Source organism: Acomys russatus, chromosome 9 (assembly GCF_903995435.1).
Source record: "Acomys russatus chromosome 9, mAcoRus1.1, whole genome shotgun sequence".
NCBI classification, from domain to species: Eukaryota; Metazoa; Chordata; class Mammalia; order Rodentia; family Muridae; genus Acomys; species Acomys russatus.
The window spans coordinates 4280309-4300530 of NC_067145.1; the positions used below are offsets into that span (position 1 = coordinate 4280309).

General features: G+C 44.0%; 2 protein-coding genes across 2 annotated transcripts in view; one reads left to right on the forward strand and one right to left on the reverse strand.

Moving 5' to 3' along the window:
• Wdr70 (WD repeat domain 70) overlaps window positions 1-11336 on the reverse strand; it is a 207764-nt gene extending 196428 nt beyond the window's left edge. The window contains exons 1-3 of the mRNA XM_051150838.1: window positions 11126-11336; window positions 10968-11033; window positions 5384-5467 (exon numbers count right to left, since the gene is read on the reverse strand). Coding sequence (XP_051006795.1) covers window positions 5384-5467; window positions 10968-11033; window positions 11126-11336 — 361 coding nt within the window. The remainder of the gene's footprint in view (window positions 1-5383; window positions 5468-10967; window positions 11034-11125) is intronic.
• Window positions 11337-16952: 5616 nt separating this feature from the next.
• Window positions 16953-20222, forward strand: part of Nup155 (nucleoporin 155) — a 52689-nt gene continuing 49419 nt past the window's right edge. Inside the window, exons 1-2 of the mRNA XM_051150942.1 lie at window positions 16953-17235; window positions 19542-19679. Of these exons, the coding sequence (XP_051006899.1) occupies window positions 17079-17235; window positions 19542-19679 (295 nt within the window). The 5' untranslated portion in view covers window positions 16953-17078. The remainder of the gene's footprint in view (window positions 17236-19541; window positions 19680-20222) is intronic.

A 20222-nucleotide genomic window follows, 5' to 3' on the forward strand; every position in this document is an offset into this window, starting at 1 on the left:
GAAATTGCATATCAACTTTAATTTTATAATCTGTATTAAATTTAATAGCCAAGGCTGGGAGAACACAAAAATAGTCACTTAAAACTCTTACAATGAATAATTTCCCACAGAATGTGATTGCTTTTATGTATAAACAAATCATCCCAAACAGCACAATAAAGCTAAAGAAAACTTTAGTTTTTTTCTTCTTCAACTAAATAGAGAATTGCATGTTCAGATCAGTAGAAGCCACAGTTGAAACTGAACAAAGAATGTGGTACCAGGCCAAGTTCCACACACTGAATTCATCCACCAACTTTTTTTGTTTTTTCTCGAGACAGGGTTTCTCTGTGTAACAGAGCCCTGGATGTCCTGAGTTCAATCTGTAAATCAGTTTGGCCTCGAACCCACCTGCCTCATGCCTCCACATGCTGGGACTAAAGGCCTGTGCCACCATGCCTAGTCACAACTTTTTTTTTTTTTTTTTTTTTTTTTTGGTTTTTTTTCCACACAGGGTTTCTCTGAGTAGCCCTTGGCTCTCCTGGACTCACTTTGTAGACCAGGATAGCCTCAAACTCACGGCAATCCACCTGCCTCTGTCTCCAAAAAAAGAGTGCTGAGATTAAAGGCATGTGCCACCATGCCTGGCCCCATCACAAACTTTTTTTTAATGTATAAACCTAATAATTTTTCGAAACCCCCTAAGTGGTGTGCATACATGCTTTAGGGGGAAAAAGCTACAGAAATTAAAAAGGATACATACATAGTTTTACAAGGTACTATGTCCAACATTTTAGCCTAACCAAGAATTTGCTGAGGTCGCAGGTATAACCCACCTGATGGGGATCAAACACTTTGAAATCCTACCCAGTTTTCCTCATACGATACAATGTGGAGCTGCTCTCTAAACCGAGGCTCTCTATGCCAAGCTCTGACAGGCCGGGCCATTTAATACCATCGCCGAATAGGGATTGTATTTATTTTTAAAGCAGTATTTGAGCTGGTGATATAGATGCAGCTTTCGCAAAGCATACTGGATACCACATGAAACTGGGCATTAATGGTATACCCCTGTTATCCCAGCACATGAAAGGTAGAGACAACAGGGTCAAGGCTGTATATAGTTTCTAGGGACAGCCTGGGCTACATGAAACTGTTCCTCAAAAATAAATAAGTAGGAGATGGAGAGATGGCTCAGAGGTTAAGAGCACTGACTGCTCCCCCAGAGATCCTGAGTTCAATTCCCAGCAACTACATAGTGGCTCACAACCATCTATAATGTAATCTGATGCCCTCTTCTGGCCTACAGGTATACATGTAGACCACTGTATAAATAATAAATAATCTTTTTTAATTAATAAATAAATAAATGTTATTATTATAGTTCTAAATTCAATTTAATCTCAAATGTGTACTGAGAACCTATATTGCCAGGAACTATATAACTTATGTAAATAAAACTGCTGTTCAAAGCATTTTGTATGAAATGCCTAAATACCAGATGCCTCTGAAAGTATAAATAACTAACAAAAACCTGTCTAAAATATTTCCAAAAATACCCGAGATAGCATTTTTTTCCATCACTAAAACTGGCCTTTTTAGGATGTACAATGTAACATGTATTAGGTCCTAATGTTCCTAAAACAGTTCCAGTTTCCTGAATGACAGGCGCTGTCTTTGTTGCTCACCAGGACCCGTTTTGGTCACACCATCATTTACATCTCTGGAGTTGGGGAGGGTCCCTAGCTGGTCCCATCACTGTGGAAAAGCAGGGGCAGTGGGACAGATTCAGCCTCTAAAACCTTTTGAAAAGTAGTAGATTTGATGAATCTAGGCCGGCTGAACATGAGGAGTGGGCTCAGAGAAGGCCCCGACCCAGCCCACTGACTCACTTCACGCGGCTGCTCCCCCGCATCCTCTAGACGGCCATAAAGCAGTCGGCCTCCGTGCTTCCCAGGGGATCGGGGATCAGAGACAAGGTCACACTCTAGGATCTGTGATTGGCATCTCAAGTTGAAAAAACCCTTTGGTATCTCTAGGCAGACAACAACAAAACTGAACTAAACTACTGGGCACTCAGTTGGTGGCAACAGACTACCTATTTGCTTTATGCTGAGAAGCTCTCACACATACTGGTATTACAAGTATTGAGTAGGAAAAAACGTTTAGTTCACCTTTTGAGAAGATACTGTGGGGTTTTTTTTCTGCCCTGCCTCATGCATATGAAGGTCAGAGGCTCTACCTTGACGTTTGCCACTGAGAACCTCAGACTAGCTGGCCCACACCTTCCGGGGCTTCTCGGGTCTTCATCTCCCATCTTCCTATAATAGTGAGGGGATTACAGATGCATCCGCCCTGCCTAGCTTTACACACAGACACACATATACTACTGCACATGGCAGCACATCCCCATGATGTGCAATTTGGACGCTAAAGTAAGATGACTGAGGGTCCAAGGCCTGACACAACCTCAGACTGGGAGAAGAAGGAGAAGGAGGAGGAGGAGGAGAAGAACAAGAAGAACAAGAAGAACAAGAAGAAGAAGAAGAGAGAACGAACAAGGGTGTACTTCACTGGTAGACTCGCCTAACCATATGCAAGGAACTGGGTTCCATCAACTGCACTGGGCGGGGAGGCAGTGGGGGCAGGCAACGGAAGACGGGTAAGATAATAAGATATTTGTTGATGGCACAAATGGCTAAGATTTGCTTCAGAATAATCAGAGAGGAAAAGCAAACAGAAATAACACTGGACATGAATGATTATAGTAATTTATATAAATAGTAATAATGAAGTTTAAAAATGTTTTTTAAAAGTTTAAAAATGAAGTTAAAAAACTTCATAATGAAGTTCAAAATAAAAAAATAGTAGTAGCAGCCAAGAATGATGTCACATGCCTTTAATCTACTTGGGAAGTAGGGGGAGGGGGGTGTCTGAGTTAAAAGCCAATCTAGCCTACATACCAAGTCTCAGGCTCCAGAGTGAGACCTTGTCATGGAAAAAAAAAAAAAAGGTGGGGCTAGAGAGGTGGCTCAGAGGTTAAGAGCACAGGTTGTTCTTCTAAAGGTCCTGAGTTCAATTCCCAGCAACCACATGGTGGCTCACAACCTTTTTTTTTTTTTTTTAAGATTTATTTATTATGTATACAATGCTCTATCTGCATGTACACCTGCACGCCAGAAGAGGGCACCAAATCTAATTACAAATGGTTATGAGCCACCATGTGTTTGCTGGGAATTGAACTCAGGACCTTTGGAAGAGCAGGCTTTGCTCTTAACCTCTGAACCATCTCTCCAGCCCCTCACAACCATTTATAATGAGATCTGGTGCACTTTCCTGGCGTGCAGATTTTAAATAAATGATCTTTTGTTTTGTTTTGTTGGTTTTTCAAGACGGGGTTTTTCTGTGTAGCCCTGGCTGTCCTGGACTCAAACTCACATCGATCAGCCTGCCTCTGCCGCCCGAGTGCTAGGATTAAAGGCGTGCGCCACCATGCCTGACGAATAAATGAATCTTTAAAAAAGAAAAGTGGGCAGGTGGCACACACCTTGCATCCCAGCATTCAGGAAACAAAGGCTGAGGCTCTCTCTTAAGTGTGAGACCAGCTGAGTGTACATGATGAATTCCAAGACAGCCAAGACACACAGTGAGAGCTGCCTCCAAAAACTATGTATGCATATATAGCTGCCTTTCATTAGACAAAAAAAGGCTTTCTTCCAAAGACATCAGTTTCAAGTCCATCATCCAAATATTAAATATTACTGCTAAATAATTCACTATTTTAATTTTTTAGCATTTCATTTATTATTTTTATAGGTATGAGTGTTTCACCTGCATTTATGCCTGAGCACTATATATGCAGTGTCCGCAGAGGCCCAAAAAGGGCGACATATCCCCCAGAAGCTGGAGTTCAGAGCTGTGAGCCATCAGGTAGGTGCTAGGATTCCACCCAGGAGCCCTGCAAGAGCAGCTAGAGCTCTTAAATTGCTGAGCCACCCTCCAGCCCCACAGCTCATCACTTTCAAGCCCAAACCAACTTCTGTGCACAGTGGTACACCCCTGTAACACCTGCTGCTCAGGTAGCCAAGACAGAAAGATAACCTGGTCCATGAGTTCAAGCCCAGGATAACATAGTACGATCCCATATCTCCTCTCTATCATTAAAATTGAATTTGGGTTTGCTCAAGGTATTGGTGGCTCATTCCTTTAATCTCAGCGTTCAAAGCCTGAGGGAGATACACTGCCAGAAGTCACGACCAGCCTGGTCTACTAGGAAGTTCCAAGTCAGGATTACAGAGTATGATCCAGTCTCAAAACTACAAACAAAAACAGGAAAATAAACAAACAAAGAAAACAAGTTAGCATGACAAGTACTATCACAGACTGACTTAAGTCCGGCTCCAGACCTTCCTCTGATGTAAGAGAGATCTGAGTTGGATCCAAAGAAAGCACAGCGCCAGTGTCCTGTGAAGACCCTGAGGCGGGACCCACACCCCACCCGCTGGTGTCAAGCCAGTCTGGAAACAGGGCTTCATTAAGTGTCTCCTACAGCTCATTAAAGCGGGGACTCAACAGCAGCAGCCACATTCAGTGCATGTCACAAAGTTCTATACTGTCTGGGTCAACAAGCAATGGTGACAGCCACCTCTGGCCCAGCCTTCCAAATACTGGTTCCGCTGTAAGCAGGAAAGAAAAAAATGAAATGAAAGTCAGATAGAGGCGGCAGGAGAGATAATAAGAAACTGTTATTCTGCTTCCTACAAATTATATTAGTGAATCCTTGTTTGTTCATAAAACACATTGTTATTGTTTAAATTGTATGTGCATGGACATTTGGCCTCATCTACATCTGTGCATCACATGTGCCTACTCCCCACAGAAACTCAAAGAGCATATTAGATACCCTGGAAATGGAGTCACTGGAGTCACTGCAGCCACAGGAGTGCTGAGAATCAACCCCATAAAACACACTTCTACAAGATCCAGGTAGGTAGACCTTCTTTATCCTAGTAAAATACAAGTTTCATCATGTTTAAAAAGGAAAATAGCAGCTGGGCGAGGTGACACACACCTTTAATCCCAGCACTCGGGAGGCAGAGGCAGGCAGACCACTGTGGTCTTTGAGGCCAGCCTGGTCTACAAAGCGAGTCCAGGACAGGCAAGGTTACACAGAGAAACCCTGTCCCCCCCCCCCCCAAAAAAAAAAAGGAAAATAAATGTTTTAAATTCCGTTTCAAAACGAACCACAAGGCCTCCTGACAATTCTGATTTAAAGATGGGTGTTTGTAAATAAAAACAGAAATTCTGGAGGTTTCTTCCCCCCTGCTTTATCACTGCCAACGTAATCATATAGTGTTTATACAGTACTGAAGGCAACAGAAGGGAGAATCTCAGTGCCGCTTACCGAGTGTTTTCCGGCTCCTTTCTACGGCTGTCCTTCGAGTTTGCTCAAACATGGCCTCCAAGTCAAAGGTGCGAGCTTTCTTCCCTAGGAGCAGAGCAAACACCACTGTGACTGCCTTGCAATGAGGGGGCCCATAATCCTTCCTGTTGTTTTAAAATGCTAATTTGTAGCAATTTGTTTCAGAAGCAGTTAAATTATATATCCAACTGGTACTTGTTTTCAGTAGATTATCCTAACTAAAGTATAAAGTTCTCAAAGAACCAAACAGGAAATATGAGAGATGAAACTATAAATCTGAGTCTGATCCTCATAACTATGTTCAAAGTTGTTTTTTTTTTTTAAGATTTATTTATTATGTATACAGTGCTCTGCCTGCATGTACATCTGCAGCTCAGAAGAGGGCATCAGATCACATTATAAACAGTTGTGAGCCACCATGTGGTTGCTGGGAATTGAACTCAGGACCGCTGGAGGAGCAGCAGCCAGTGCTCTTAACCTCTGAGCCATCTGTCCAGCCCTATGTTCAAAGACTTAAAATTTCCTCTACTTAGGAGAAGAGGTCTTGATGGAAGGAACAGAACATAATATGAAAGTTGTGGTCGGTGAGAGTTAAAAGCTCAAGGGGGTGGGCAGGGGAATCAGGGAGAAGAGCTGGCTTCAAGTAGGTTAACTAAAACTAAGATGTCTGAAGAAGCCTCATGGAAACCTACTACTGTGTAAGCTATTTTTTAAGTCGACCTGTGGCAAATGTGGCTGCCCTGCCAAGCGCAAGAGAAAGTGTAACTGGAGTGCCAAGGTTAAGAGGCGAAACACAGCCGGGTCAGGGCAGATAAGACGCCTAAAAACTGTCTACTGAAGATTCAGACATGGATTCCGTGAAGGAACACCACCTAATGCCGCAGCATCCAGTTACCTTGAGGATTTCAATCAGTCATAAATAAATGTTCTGGTTTAAAAAAAAAAAATTCATTCATTTTTATTTTAAGTGTAAGTGTTTTGCTTGCATAAGAAGATGTTGAATTCCTGGAACTGGACTTCTAGTTGGTTGTAAACCTCCATGTAGGTTGTGGGAATTAAACTCAAGTCCTCCAGAAAAGCAGCCAGTGCTCCTAAGCACTGAGCCATCTCCCCAGTCCCAGTAAGCTAGCTTTTTAAATGTAATTTTTTAAAGGAGTTTGAACAGAAATACTCTGCATAGATGGACAATACTTTCCCTAAAAGAAAAAAAGGTTATTAAACCAAAATCTCAGTGCCAGGTGTGGGATACTGTCCTACAAGTCCTCTGGGTCCTTTGGGGAGGCCCCAGGGACTCCCAGAACAACAAGAGCCACTGCCACTGCTCTCAGCTGCCCACCATAACACGGTGGCAAGGCCCTACTTCTGAAGATATGACTCATTTTGGCCATAGCACACAGAGAAATCAAGCTGGATTTGCCCTGGAACCTTCCTCCCTGTTGGCTTACTTTTCACAGTGCCATAGGTGTTATGTAAGCTTGGGAGGCGGGAGGGGAGGGGGGGAGTCATCAATCGACTTAACCAGCTGTGGACTCCGCATGCTACTACACTGCCCTGCCAGGAAGATGTGCCCACTGGTGAGATATTAGCATGGTGGTTATGAGTAACCAATGCTTTCTGGTTGGATTTGAATCCTCCTCCACAGAAGGTAATTTAAAACAAGTAATATAAACCTAGTGAAAAGTCCATGACTGAGGAGGTCACAGGCCCTAGTGGGAAATGTTTACTACAGTAGTTTTGTGAAAGCAGAAATGGTGTCAAGTTGCCTTCTAGATAGTTAGGTGTATAGCTATAGATTAGCACTGCTTTCAGTTTAGACCAGCAAAGTGCTTGCAGCGTTTGGCAATTAACATAGAGACTCCTGCCTAGTCACAGCCCTTTGAGTCACTGACTGCTGAGTGCTCTGCATCAGCCCACCAGGGTCAGAGAACACTGTACAAGAGGGTGTGGGGCAGGGTCCAGGACAGCCAGGGATAGAGAAACCCTGTCCTGGGAAACACAAACAATATGGGCATCCCTTAATTGGTCTATTAACTATAATGTATATACATAAAAGCTAAAAAAACAAAAGCAAAAAGACTTTCACCTTCTTAGCATAAACATCATAGACTCTCCATCCCCCTCCTCTGAAATAAGATATCCAAGGATTTTGTTTGCTCTCTCAGTTTTTTGTTTTTGTTTTTCTTAACAGCAGCAACAACAAAAAAGACAGTATCTAACCAGGGCAACAGCTCATCTTAGAATCCCAGGACCAGGAAGTTAGAGGCAGGAGGGTCAGAAGCAGATGCCCATTCTCAGCTACATAGGCAGTTTGAGGCAAACTTGGGCTACATGAGACCATGTCTCAATAAATAAATAAAAATAACAAAAATAAATGAAGACAGTCTAACTACAAAACCCAGGCTAGCTTCAAACTTGAAGTTATCTACCTCATCCACTCAGTTATTAGGACCCACGTACCTGCCGGGCAGTGGTGGCACAGGCCTTTAATCCCAGCACTCAGGAGGCAGAGGCAGGCAGATCTCTGTGAGTACAAGGCCAGCCTGGTCTACAAAGCAAGTCCAGGACAGCCAAGACTACATAGAAAAACCCTGTCTCAAAACAACAACAACAACAAAACAATACAAAAGATTCATGATCAACTTATTAAAGTTTTATTTTACCACCTTGCTTTCTTCTTTATTAAATAGTACCCACTCCATTGGTAGAGATATAGTTAAAATGGCTGGGTACAGGGGCACATGCCTATAATCCCAGCACTCAGGAGGCAGACATAGGTGGATCTCTGTGAGTTAGAGACCAGCATGATCTACAAAGCAAGGCCAGGACAACAGCCAAGGTTACACAGAGTAACCCTGTCCCAAAAAAAAAAAAAAAAAAAAGAGGAGCAGGGAGAGAGAATATCAAAATAGCATTCCTGCATACTGTTAGCTTTGATACAAAGTGAAACAGTCTGTTAGACATTAGGCAGTAAGTATCTAAAGGTTTCAGAGACGGCAGGCATGGAGGCCCACACCTTTAATCCCAGCACTTGGAAGGCAGAGGAAGGCGGATCTCTGTGAGTTTGAGGCCAGCCTTGTCTACAAAGAGAGTTCCAGGACAGCCAGAGATAATCCCTGTCTCGAAAACACAAAAAAACAAACAAAATAAACAAACAAAAAGGTTTGAGAGTTAGTGGTCTATTAACTAACTTAGTGGTCTACCACTAAGTGGCAGAGGGCTCGCCAGAATAGGAGCATGTACATACAATACACGGCCTTGAATGAACTCAGTGCCTCAACACAGCCAAAAGAAAAGAAATGAAGGAAAACCAGAAAAAAGGAAGTTTAGTTGGTGTGTGTTTGTTTGTTTCAAGACAAGCTTTCTCTGTATAGCCCTGGCTGTCCTGTAACTTATTCTGTAGATCAGGCTAGCCTCAAACTTAAAGATTAGCCTGCCTCCACCTCCCAGAACGGTACAATTAAAGCTGTGCACCACCACACCCCTTGAAGTTTTGTTTGTTTGTTTGTTTTTGGTTTTTTTGGTTTTTCGAGACAGGGTTTCTCTGTGTAGCCTTGGCCATCCTGGACTCACTTTGTAGACCAGGCTGGCCTTGAACTCACAGCAATCCGCCTGCCTCTGCCTCCCAAGTGCTGGGATTAAAGGTGTGTGCCACCACGCCAGGCTCCCTTGAAGTTTTTAAAGTACCCAATTTTACTTTTACCATTAGTAACTTTCTAAATAAAGTTACAGCTGACAACTTTTTCTCAGTAGATTACAAAAATTAGTGTTATTCATGAAAATGTTTTCCGTGGAGGCTGGACTCAGTCGGTCCAGCATGAGACGCAGTGTTGAGCTCTGCAGGTGGAAGACCCCTGGGGCTTCCTGGCTAGCCAGTCCAGTTAAAAATTATGAGCTCCTGGCCCAGTGAGAGGCACTGTCACAAAATGTGGGTAGAAAATAACTGATGAGGACATTCGCTGTCAACTTCTGGCCTCCACATGCCTGGACACATGTCATGCGTGAATTCACATGCACACATTATGTGCACATAGTCACAAAATGTTCTTTTAGCATTACTGATAAACATGAAAAGATGGATAAGATATTACATGCCAGCACGTAAGAAGCTGAGGCAGAAGAATCTCACATTTCAGGCCAGCCGGGAATAGTCAGGTTCTCCCCCAAAAAAATAAAAATAAAAATAGAAGTTATGGAGGGAAAACAAACAAATTCTATTGTGCAGTCTACTCTCTAATACTAAAATAAAGCAAGGCTTGGGCTAACAGTGTAGCTAGTAGTAGAGCAGGTATTCAGTATGCAGGAAGTCCTGTTGAGTCCTCCTACTACCAACAGTTAAGTCCTGTTTTGGAAGAATATAACACTTGAAAGTCTCCAAAATACTGTCTTGAAGAACAATGTTTACTCACAAGAATGATATTAAACTTAAATATGCAATAGGAAAACAAACGGAATTTGAAGTCTTGATTTTTTTTTATATATAATTTATTTAATTTTATTTTAGCGTGAGAATGTCAGAGCCATTGGAACTGGAATTACAGACAGTTGTGAGCTGCCATGAGGTGGCTGAGAATTGAACCCAGGTCCTTTGGAAGAGCAGCAGACAGTGCTCTTAACCACTGAGCCATCTCTCCATCCCCTTGATTTTTTTTTTTTTTTTTTTTAATTCTCCTAACTTTCTGAAGTCAGAAAAGGGGGTTAGAGAGATAACTCGGCTGTTAAGAGCACTGGTTTCTCTTGCCGAGTTTGGTTCCTAGCACCCACATTGTGACTCACAACCATGCGTAACTCCAGTTCCACAGGATCCAGTGGCGTCTTCTGGCCTCCACACATACTGTACCTACTCAAATATATGTATCTTTTAAAAAAAAAATAAGAAATTAGAAAAAAAAGTAAATACTGTAACTACCATTCTATGGACTGATTACCTAGCGTCCTAGAACATAGTAAGTGGATGAATGAATGAATGAGATCTATATACATTAGCAGGTCAGTTGTTCACAAAAGGACTTACAGAGCAATGTCCATTTGATATGTACTAGCACTAATGTTTTTAACAGATGATTATGTCATTTGAGACTTTTTTATTACCTAATTTTTTAAATGTCTCACGTGTCACGACTACCATATACATAAAGATTGAAATGAGCAGACCGGGTGTGGTAGCGCACGCCTTTAATCCCAGCACCCGGGAGGCAGAGGCAGGCAGATCGCTGTGAGTTCAAGGCCAGCCTGGTCTACATAGGGAGTCTGAAAAAACAATTTTAAAAATATACATATATATTGCAATGAGGATTCTGGATCAGACTAACCAAAAGGAAGGCACTCGATGACCACCATAATATTATTTAACGGCCACCAACAAACGCCCTTCTCAGATTGGGTCACAACAGTAATCGCTTTAAGTTTTCCAAGCGTCGTCTGAACTGGTCTCAGCAAACGGGACGGAAGCAATGCGGACTTGGCACGGCGGCAGAAGGCGCCTGTCCGAGGTGACAGCTCTCCCCGACCTCCCCTCGGAAGCCCGCTGCAAAAACCAGAACGGGTCCTGCGCAGCGCGCTCACTCACCGAACCCCGTGAAGCCCATGGTGACCGCCAGCTGAGGGTCGGCTCCCGCCGTGTCTCCGCCTGTCACTGCAGCAAGAAACAAAAGACAGAGGGCCCGTCAGCGCGGCGCCCGCCTCCCCTGCACGGCCCACCACCCCGGCTGGCCGCGCCGAGCCCACCTTCGCCGGGCCCCGAGGGCTCCATGGCGGCCTGAGCCCACAGCCTCCGCACAAGCACCGGCGAGACAGCGCGCGCCTCCCGGCAAGCCCAGCCGGAAGTGTTCTCTCCGAGGCCGCGTCGCCGAGAGCGGCCGGTCCCCGCGGGAAGCGAGGCTCCGGACTCTCGCCCCCTAGCGGTCTGGAGGGAGCTCGCTGCCGCACCGCGTCCCATTTTAAACATGAAGTGAATGAGTTCTGTAAAACCTTTCGATTGTTTCAGATGCGTTTGCAAGCAAGGTGACAGTCCTCACGTGTTTCTAAGAAGAAGTTAACAGGTTTTTTTTGTTGTTGTTGTTTTTTGTTTTTCGAGGCAGAGTTTCTCTGGGTGTAGCCTTCCTGTCATGGGCTCACATTGTAGACCAGGCTGGCCTCGAACTCACACAGATCCACCTGCCTCGGCCTCCCACGTGCTGGGATTAAAGGCGTGCGCCACCACCGCCTGGCTCAGTATCTTGTTCTTTGCATCCTACTTTTCCCTAGATGTACGTGATGAAACGTGCACAGTTGCCCACGCTCTCCATTTACTTGAAGGAAGAACCTAGTATGTAGATACAACTCAAACACTAAGAAAGATGCCTGGAAACTGACAGATGCCAGAAATCTTTTTCTTTTTTTTTTTTTTTTTTTTTTTTTTTACATATACATACATTTATTTATTTATTTATTTATTTATTTTTGGGTTTTCGAGACAGAGTCTCTCTATGTTAGCCTTGGCTGTCCTGGACTTGCTTTGTAGATCAGGCTGGCCTCGAACTCCCAGCAATCCACCTGCCTCTGCCTTCCAAGTGCTAGGATTAAAGGTGTGCACAACCACGCCCAGCCTACATTTATATTATTACATATATATACAATAAACTACCTACAGCAAGGAGAACCAAAGGGAGTCCTGGACTCCCTTTTTAGACCCTTTTTAGCCCCGGCTGGCCTTGAACTCAACAGTGATCTGCCTGCCCCTGCCTCCCAAGTGCTGCAGTTTACAGGCAGGAATCTTTTAAGTGCTTGCCGTCAGTCACAGACTCCCACCGACTTGGCTAGATTTGTTCTAAATGTTACATAACAACTGTGCCTTTCCCATTTATTTTTGGGTTCTTTACAACTTGGTTCTTTATCTATAAATTAGTGGTGTATCACTTATTCTTTTTTTAATTATGCATACCGTGCTCTGCCTGCATGTGTGCCTGTCCACCAGAGGAGGGCGCCCGCCAGATCTCATTATAGATGGTTGTGAGCCACCATGTGGTTGCTGGGAATTGAACTCAGGACCTCTGGAAGAGCAGCCAGTGCTCTTAACCTCTGAGCCATCTCTCCAGCCCCCAGCCCACTTCTTATATTCTTAAACGCTGGCCTCAAATACAGTGAATCATCTGCCTCTACCTTCCAAGTGCTGTTTTTAAAGATGGGTGCTACCAAGCCCAGTGAAAATACTGAATTTTTACACGTATCCATCTATTGTGGAAGTGTCATAAGCATGCCATGGTGCACACATGAAGATCAGAGAACTTGTCGATCTATTCTTCCACATGTGGGTTCCAGTGGGTGAAACTCAGGTCACAGGCTTAGAAAACACTTTTCCTACTCAGCCTTCTTGTCCACTCAAGAATGAAAGCACATTGAGAAAGTTACTCATGACCTCCACTACGAGTCTCTTACCTCTGTTTGTATTTTGTTAGTCTGTAGAGCTTAAACAATGATTATCTAATGTGTCTACTGTCCTTAGAGTCCAATGCAAGCTTATTAATAAGACAGAGCTGTAGGTCTGTGGTTACATAGCATAGACAAGGCTTTGTGTTGGATCTCCAGCACCAAAAGTACAAATTTAATAAAATGTTAGCATGGCTTCCAAAACCTTCCTATTCCAACTTTGTTGCTTTCAGTGTCACCAACCAGTCAGTGCAACGAGTAACCCCATAACAGTGTCCTGAGACCTCTGACCCTTCACCTCTGACCCTTCACCTCTGACCCTTCACCAAGTCCTGTGCCCTTGATTATGCTATTCATCCTCCAATTATCAAATTATATCTCATTTGCTCTTGTAAGCATCTGTAAAACTTTGTAGACCTTCAACTAAACAAGCCCCCCCCCCCCACATTGTGCTTTTTTTCATAGTACAGTGGCTGGGCAGGCAGGCTGAGTGTTTGTCAAATGAATTAAGAAGAAGAAATAGTTGGGGCTGGAGAGATGGCTCAGAGGTTAAAGGCCCTGACTGCTCTTCCAGAGGTCCTCAGTTCAGTTCCCAGCAACCATCTATAATGTGATCTGATGCCCTCTTCTGGCCTGTGGGTGTACATGCAGGCAGAGCATTGTATATTATAATAATAATAATAATAATAATAATAATAATAATAATAATAATAATAATAATAATAATAAATTAATAATAAAAGAAGAAAGAATTGTGAAGGCAAAAGCTACTTTTCCTATGGGCAAGATGAATATAATTTGTAGCAACTAATTTTGATTCTACCTCAAGAGATTACTAGCCACAAGGCAGACTGAACTTCAATCACTAAGGTGAATTTATTTTGCCTACATGCAAATAAGGTATTACTAATGTTAATATCTGTTTCCTGAGCACAGATAAGTAGACATTAGGTACTGGAGTAGAACTTTTATTGATGAAGTTTATTATGGGATCATAACCTTATGCTCATAAGTAGCTATTTTAGTTCCTCAGTAGTCAAGCAGATGACGTTTTTAGATGCATAGTAAACTTTAAAGTGCAAAACACTAGAGGGAAATGAAAAGTGTACAAGAGCTATTCCATTGCCCAGTTAGAATTGATACTCATCACCATAAACATTTTTTTAAAAAAGGCTTTTTGCTCTCGCTGAACAGTAGACAATAACTGCAGTATGAACAGCTTTTGCATGAAACCATTTCTGTTGTGCTTGCGTGAAACAAACTTCATAAACAGAAGAAACTTGAAGAAAATTAGTTTATTCATTAATCAAAACAGGAAGCCACTCAGGCAGTGATTCCCAGTGCAATCTGCATACTTGTTTAAGAGTGCCCACGAATACCAAGAAGAGACTTGATACCCTATGAGCATATACAGGGGGAGGAGGTCCCCCTCAGTCACAGTCATAGGGGAGGGGAGTAAGGGGAAAATGGGAGGGAGGGAAGAATGGGAGGATACAAGGGATGGGATAACCACTGAGATGTAATAAGAATAAATTAATAAGCCGGGCGTGGTGGCGCACGCCTTTAATCCCAGCACTCGGGAGGCAGAGGCAGGCGGATCGCTGTGAGTTCAAGACCAGCCTGGTCTACAAAGTGAGTCCAGGATGGCCAAGGCTACACAGAGAAACCCTGTCTCGAAAAACCAAAAAAAAAAAAAAAAAAAAAAAGAATAAATTAATAAAATAAAATGTTAAAAAAGAGTGCCCATGAAACCAAAACTCCTTTGTAACTAATACTGAGCTATCAGTTAGGGGGTCTTCACTATAGTGATTAATTTGATTGATAAAGAAAAATCAACAGTGAGCTAAAATAGGGCAAACGAGAATACTGGTTTTTTTCTGAACACTCAGTGATTCATCTGCTGGGCAGTCAGCCATTTAAGTCTCTATCCACTGGGCAAGAACGAGCAGGGAACCAGAGCAAGAACACGCGTGAAGGCTTACAGCCCAGTGCCGGCTCCTGAATCATCGCAGGGGAAGCCATGGAGGTTAGATATAATCGCCAATTGGTTAACGCATGAGCTTACAGGATGGCTCAGTGGATAAAGGTGTCGGTGCAGTCCCCAGGTCCCATGTGGTGAAAGGAGAAAACCAACTCCCGCAAGGTGTCCTTTGACCTCGATGTGCGTTATACCTGTGCGTATAGGCAGGTACACACATACACAGTAGTGTAAATGCCATGAGGGCTCCCTGGGACTGGAGTCGCTCATAGTTGTGAGCATCTGTGTAGGCGCTGGGATTGGAGCCTGGGTGCTAAGAGCTAGCAGTGCTTTTAACCACTCAGCTGTCTCTCCAGCCCCCAATGTTTCTTAAAAAGAGTCAATAGACTTTGAAGTTAGTTGTCGATTTTGTTTTATTTTGGAAACAGGGACGCATGTAACCCATACTGACCTCAAACTCTCTCTCTGAAACTGGCCTTAAAATCATGACTGTCCTGTCTCTGCCTCCCAAATGTTGGGAATAAAGGCCACAGTGCTGGTTTCAGTTATCTGTTTCTTTTTATTTATTTTATTTTATTTTTTATCTGTTTCTTTTTAGATTTATTTTTCTTTTTATGGATATGAATGTGCGGCCTGCGTGCATGTTTGAGCACCACCTGTGTGCCTGGTACTCACAGAGGCTAGAAGATTGCATTGGATCTCCTGGGACTATAGTTACAGATGAACGTGAGTCTCCATGTGGGTGACAGGAAGCAAACTAGGGTCCTCAGCAAGAGCAGCAAGTGTTTGTTTCGTTTTGTATGTGTATGGGTGTTTTGCTTGCATCTATCTGTATATCATGTGTATGCCTGGGGTCCATAAAGTGTAGAAGAGGGTATTTGATCTCTTGGAAGTGAAGTTACAGTTTTGTTTTGTTTTGTTTTTTGAGACAGGGTTTCCCCAAGTAGCACTGGCTGTCCTGGACTCACTATGTAGATCAGGCTGGCCATCCCTCTGCCTCTGCCTCCCAAGTTTTAGTTATGAGTCACCCTGTGGATATTGGAAATCGAACTCAAGTCCTCTGAAAGAGCAAGCAGTAAATGCTCTTAGCCTCATTCATCTCGTCTGCTTTTTGGTTTGTTCTGTCACACACGCGCGCGCGCGTGTGTGTCAGAATCTCGTTTCATAGGCTTACTACAAACTTGCAACACAGCCAAACATGGTCTTCAGCTCCTTACTCTCCTGCCTCTACTTCCTAAATTCTAGGATTATAGGCATGACCTACCACACTACCCCTTTCTCCCTCTCCGCCTCCTTCCCCTTCTCTGTCTCTCTCATTGTCTCTCTCTCTCTCTGTTTCTCCCTCCCTCGCTTTCCCTGCTCTGCTGTTTGAGACAGGATCACGTTCTGTACCATATTAGCCTGGACTTCACCATGTGAATTCACAGTAATTCTTTCGCCTCAACATATGTAATACAGGCGGGAGACAACACACCACGCTGACCTCGAACACACTAAAAAAAAAACTCACAATGATTGGTCACAAAGCCAATGACAGATACGCGCATAGGAAAATCTAATGGTTCTTAATCACGCCGCTGTTTGGGATACTATAAAATTCTGGCTGATGGGTAACCTGATTCTAGAACCAGGGATCAATTTCTGACTGTTAGAAGTCATTAGGGCACCACGGTACTGTGCGTACTGTGCGTTCTTAAATAAAATAGTTGCAGTCGCTCGGGAGGCAGAGGCAGGCGGATCACTGTGAGTTCAAGGCCAGCCTGGTCTATAAAGTGAGTCCAGGACAGCCAAGGCCACACAGAGAAACTCTGTCTCGAAAAAAAAGGTTGCAGTCGCGGCATTCCAACTTGGGGGAGGGGCTCAAGGTCAGGATCAGCACGTGCGCGGGGTCACCAACGCAGAGCCCACCGCCAGCGACCACAAGCCTGCTCCAACTGCATCCGGAGCTCCTCCTCCCCTTCCCTTCCCTTCCCACCCCCGCCGCCCCCCCTCCCCTCCCCTCCCCTTTCCTCTTTCCTCTCTTCCCTCCCCCAGGCAATCTACAAATTCCTCAACACTAGTCTCCTCCCTCACTCCTCCGCCACTGTCCAACCCTTTCAACTGCTTCCTCTTTCCGTCCCTGAAACGGCTTCTTCCAGGACCCAGGAGGACGAGCCGGAAGTGCGTCATGATCTGGCGCCCGGCTATTCATTTGGCGCGCGCGACCTAGGGAGCGGTTTTGGGCTCTCTTGGCTTTCCTCGCTGATCTCCTTGGGTTTGGAGTATTTTTGTAGCGCCCTGTCCACTGTTGTCGACATGCCGCTGTCTGTGTTGGGCTCGACGATGGTGGCCTCTACGTCGGCCGCCTCCCTGCAGGAAGCTTTGGAAAATGCGGGGAGGCTTATCGACCGACAGTTACAAGAAGACCGCATGTACCCAGATCTTTCTGAGCTGCTCATGGTGTCGGCCCCAAGTAAGTGATCGGTCCATTGGGCGCTCTGTTTCTCCGCCAGGGGATTCTAGTCTGAGTCCTCTGTTTATTCCGTATCTCTTTATTGGTTCCCGCGAGAACGTTGAGAGATCAGGGCTCAGAACAGCCGCACCGCCCTCCTTTCAGTTTTTATTGCTTACTCTTTCTTGTCTGCACTTTGTTCATTGTAGATACTTGGAGAGGTAAGAACAGGCTCCTTAAATCCAAATAAAAAGAATCTTCTGATCCAGATTACATGTTTGTATATTTCTTATATCAGAAAAACGAACGAGTTCATTTGGAAACCTACCGTGTTCTCTCAAGAGTCCTGTCTTATGTGTAGATTTAGTACGTTTGTAAATGGTGGGACTAGCCAGTAAAAAAAACACAGGAGTCAGAATGCTGACTGACAGGGAGGGTAGAACAAAGTATAGCTGTCACCAAAGGGGATTACTGAAAATATTGGCCTTAACTTCTGAAAATTGTAAGCAGCTAAAGGGTTGTGGGACAGCATTCGTTGCTACAAAGTGTTTCTTGTGTTTCCATCTTGTAAGATGGAAGTTGGAGAAAAGCAGAGAAGTGTAAGACACAGATGGGACTTAATAAGAAAGCAAAAAAACCGAAAACAAGACAATATATGCAAAGTAGACCAAAATGCATATCTAACGTTTATAAAAATCTATCGAGAGATTTTTGAACCAGAAATACTGGAAGCAACCAGGCAGTGATGGTTTGTGCCTTTAATCCCAGCACTTGGGAGGTAGGCGGGTCTCTGAGAGTCTGAGGCCAGCCTAGTCTACAAAGTGAATTCCACAACATCCAAAGCTACACACACACACACACACACGCGCGCGCGCACACACACACACACACACACGCACGCACAAGAAAAGAGAAAGAAATACTAGAAGTAAAGGTAGTCTTTGTACAGAACAAGCAGCTCTCATCTTAATTTGTCCTGCCCATACCTTCTGAACCTCTTAAATATGTATCTATTTACACGTGCTGTTTATTTATTTATTTATTTATTTATTTATTTATATCTGTCTATATAATGCTTTCATCCTCACACTAATCCCTTTCCCATCTAGCTTTTTTTCTCTCTGCCTGATAGAACTTCCCTGCCCCGACCCCCACCTCCTCCAACTCCTCCCCGCACCCCCCCCCCCACTCCTGCCCTCCCCAGACGAGGTTCCTCTGTGTAATGCTTGCTGCCCTGGAATTCACTCTGTATACCAAGCTGGCCTCCAACTCAAAAGACCCACCTATCTAAGCTTCCCAGATGCTGGGATTAAAGGCATGGCCACCACCATCCAGCTCTGTCAAGATTCTTAGTTAAAGCCTTTAGTTTCAGTCAGGCATGGTGATACACACCTTTGATGGTTTTGTTGGTTTTCTTGACCAGTCACATTCTCCAAAGAAGTTATTTATTCATTTTGTATTTCCACTTCATTTTGTATGTGCATTGCTCTATTAAAATTATATTTTAGGATTACAGTTTATTTTTTAAAAGACCTCAGTGGAGAAATAAATGGTTATATAAATGAATGGAGTTTGGGGAGGCGCACCCATGATTGTCCAGCCATTCATGTCAGTTCCTCCAAGACCCTTATACTTTAAACTGGAGCCTAAGAAGGAGCCTGCAGTAATTGGGCTGTTGGTCAGTTCTAGTGTGCAGAGCCCACTCCTGCCCCAAGGCTCTGGGTCTTAGAGCGGGAGAAAGGAAGCACATGAGAAGTCTTTACTGAGAGCAGTCAGTGATTCCCCACAACTCCCAGCAATACACTGCATTACTGATATTTGCATGTGGCATGTTGGTCTAGAGAAATCTAAAGTGGAAAAAGAATGAATTGTTTGGTTTGGACCTTTTTGTTGTGGTGAGTTTTTTTTGTTTTTGTTTTTTGGACAGCATCTAACGTAATAGGGGCTGATTTTTAACTGTGGTCAGGGACAACCTTGAGTTCTTGATCCTTCTGCAGTCACCTCCCAAAAGCTAGGAATACAGGCACAGGCCACCATGCTGAGGTAGGAACCACCCAGGGACTGATACGTGTGATATAAAAACTGCCAGCTGAGCTACAGCCCCAGTGTGGGCAACTCTTCCCCCAAGGTTGAAACCAGTAGCTGTCCCGTCCTGCAACAGTGAGATTTCTCAGATATGCTTTGTAACCGGTCAGCGCTCCTTAATTTCAGAGCCACTGTGAGCACTGGGGCAGCTTGAATTGCTTACCTGTTCCTACGCTGATGAGTGGTGTGTTATTGTTGTATATAAATGCTGCACCTTTTTAACTTTTTTTTTTTTTTTTTAGACAGTCCCACTGTTTCTGGAATGTCTGATATGGATTACCCTCTGCAGGGACCAGGTTTACTGTCCGTACCCAGCCTCCCGGAGATCAGCACAACCCGAAGAGTCCCTCTCCCACCTGAGCTGGTTGAACAGTTTGGACGTATCCTACTGCTTTGTGTTCAGCTATTTGAAAAATATTAGATAAGTCGTTTTTAGTTTTTCAAGACAGGGTTTCTCTCTAGTTTTGGCTGTCCTGGACTCACTCTGAAGACCAGGCAAGCCTAGAATTCACAGAGATCCGAATGCTAGGATTTTTTTTTTTAGGTTTTTCGAGACAGGGTGCCAAGGTACACAGCCTTGACTGTCCTAGAGTCACTCTGTAGACCAGGTTGGCCTCAAACTCACAGTGATCCTCCTGCCTCTGTCTCTCAAGTGCTGGGATTAAAGATGTGTGCCACCACGCCCAGCTCTACTTCTTGTTCTACTTTTACATAATGTCTATAAGTTATTTCAGAGCCACATATAAAGCTCAGTGGTAGAGCATTTATCCAGTATGCCTGAAGCCCTAGCTTCATTTTCAGCCTTGCCTGCTTCTGTTTGCCTGTAATGCCAGTACTCAAGAGGTTGAGGCAGGAGGATTTTGGCAATCCTCTGGCCAACCTGGGTTATATAGTAAGTTCTTAGCTCAAAAATAAGATTGCCT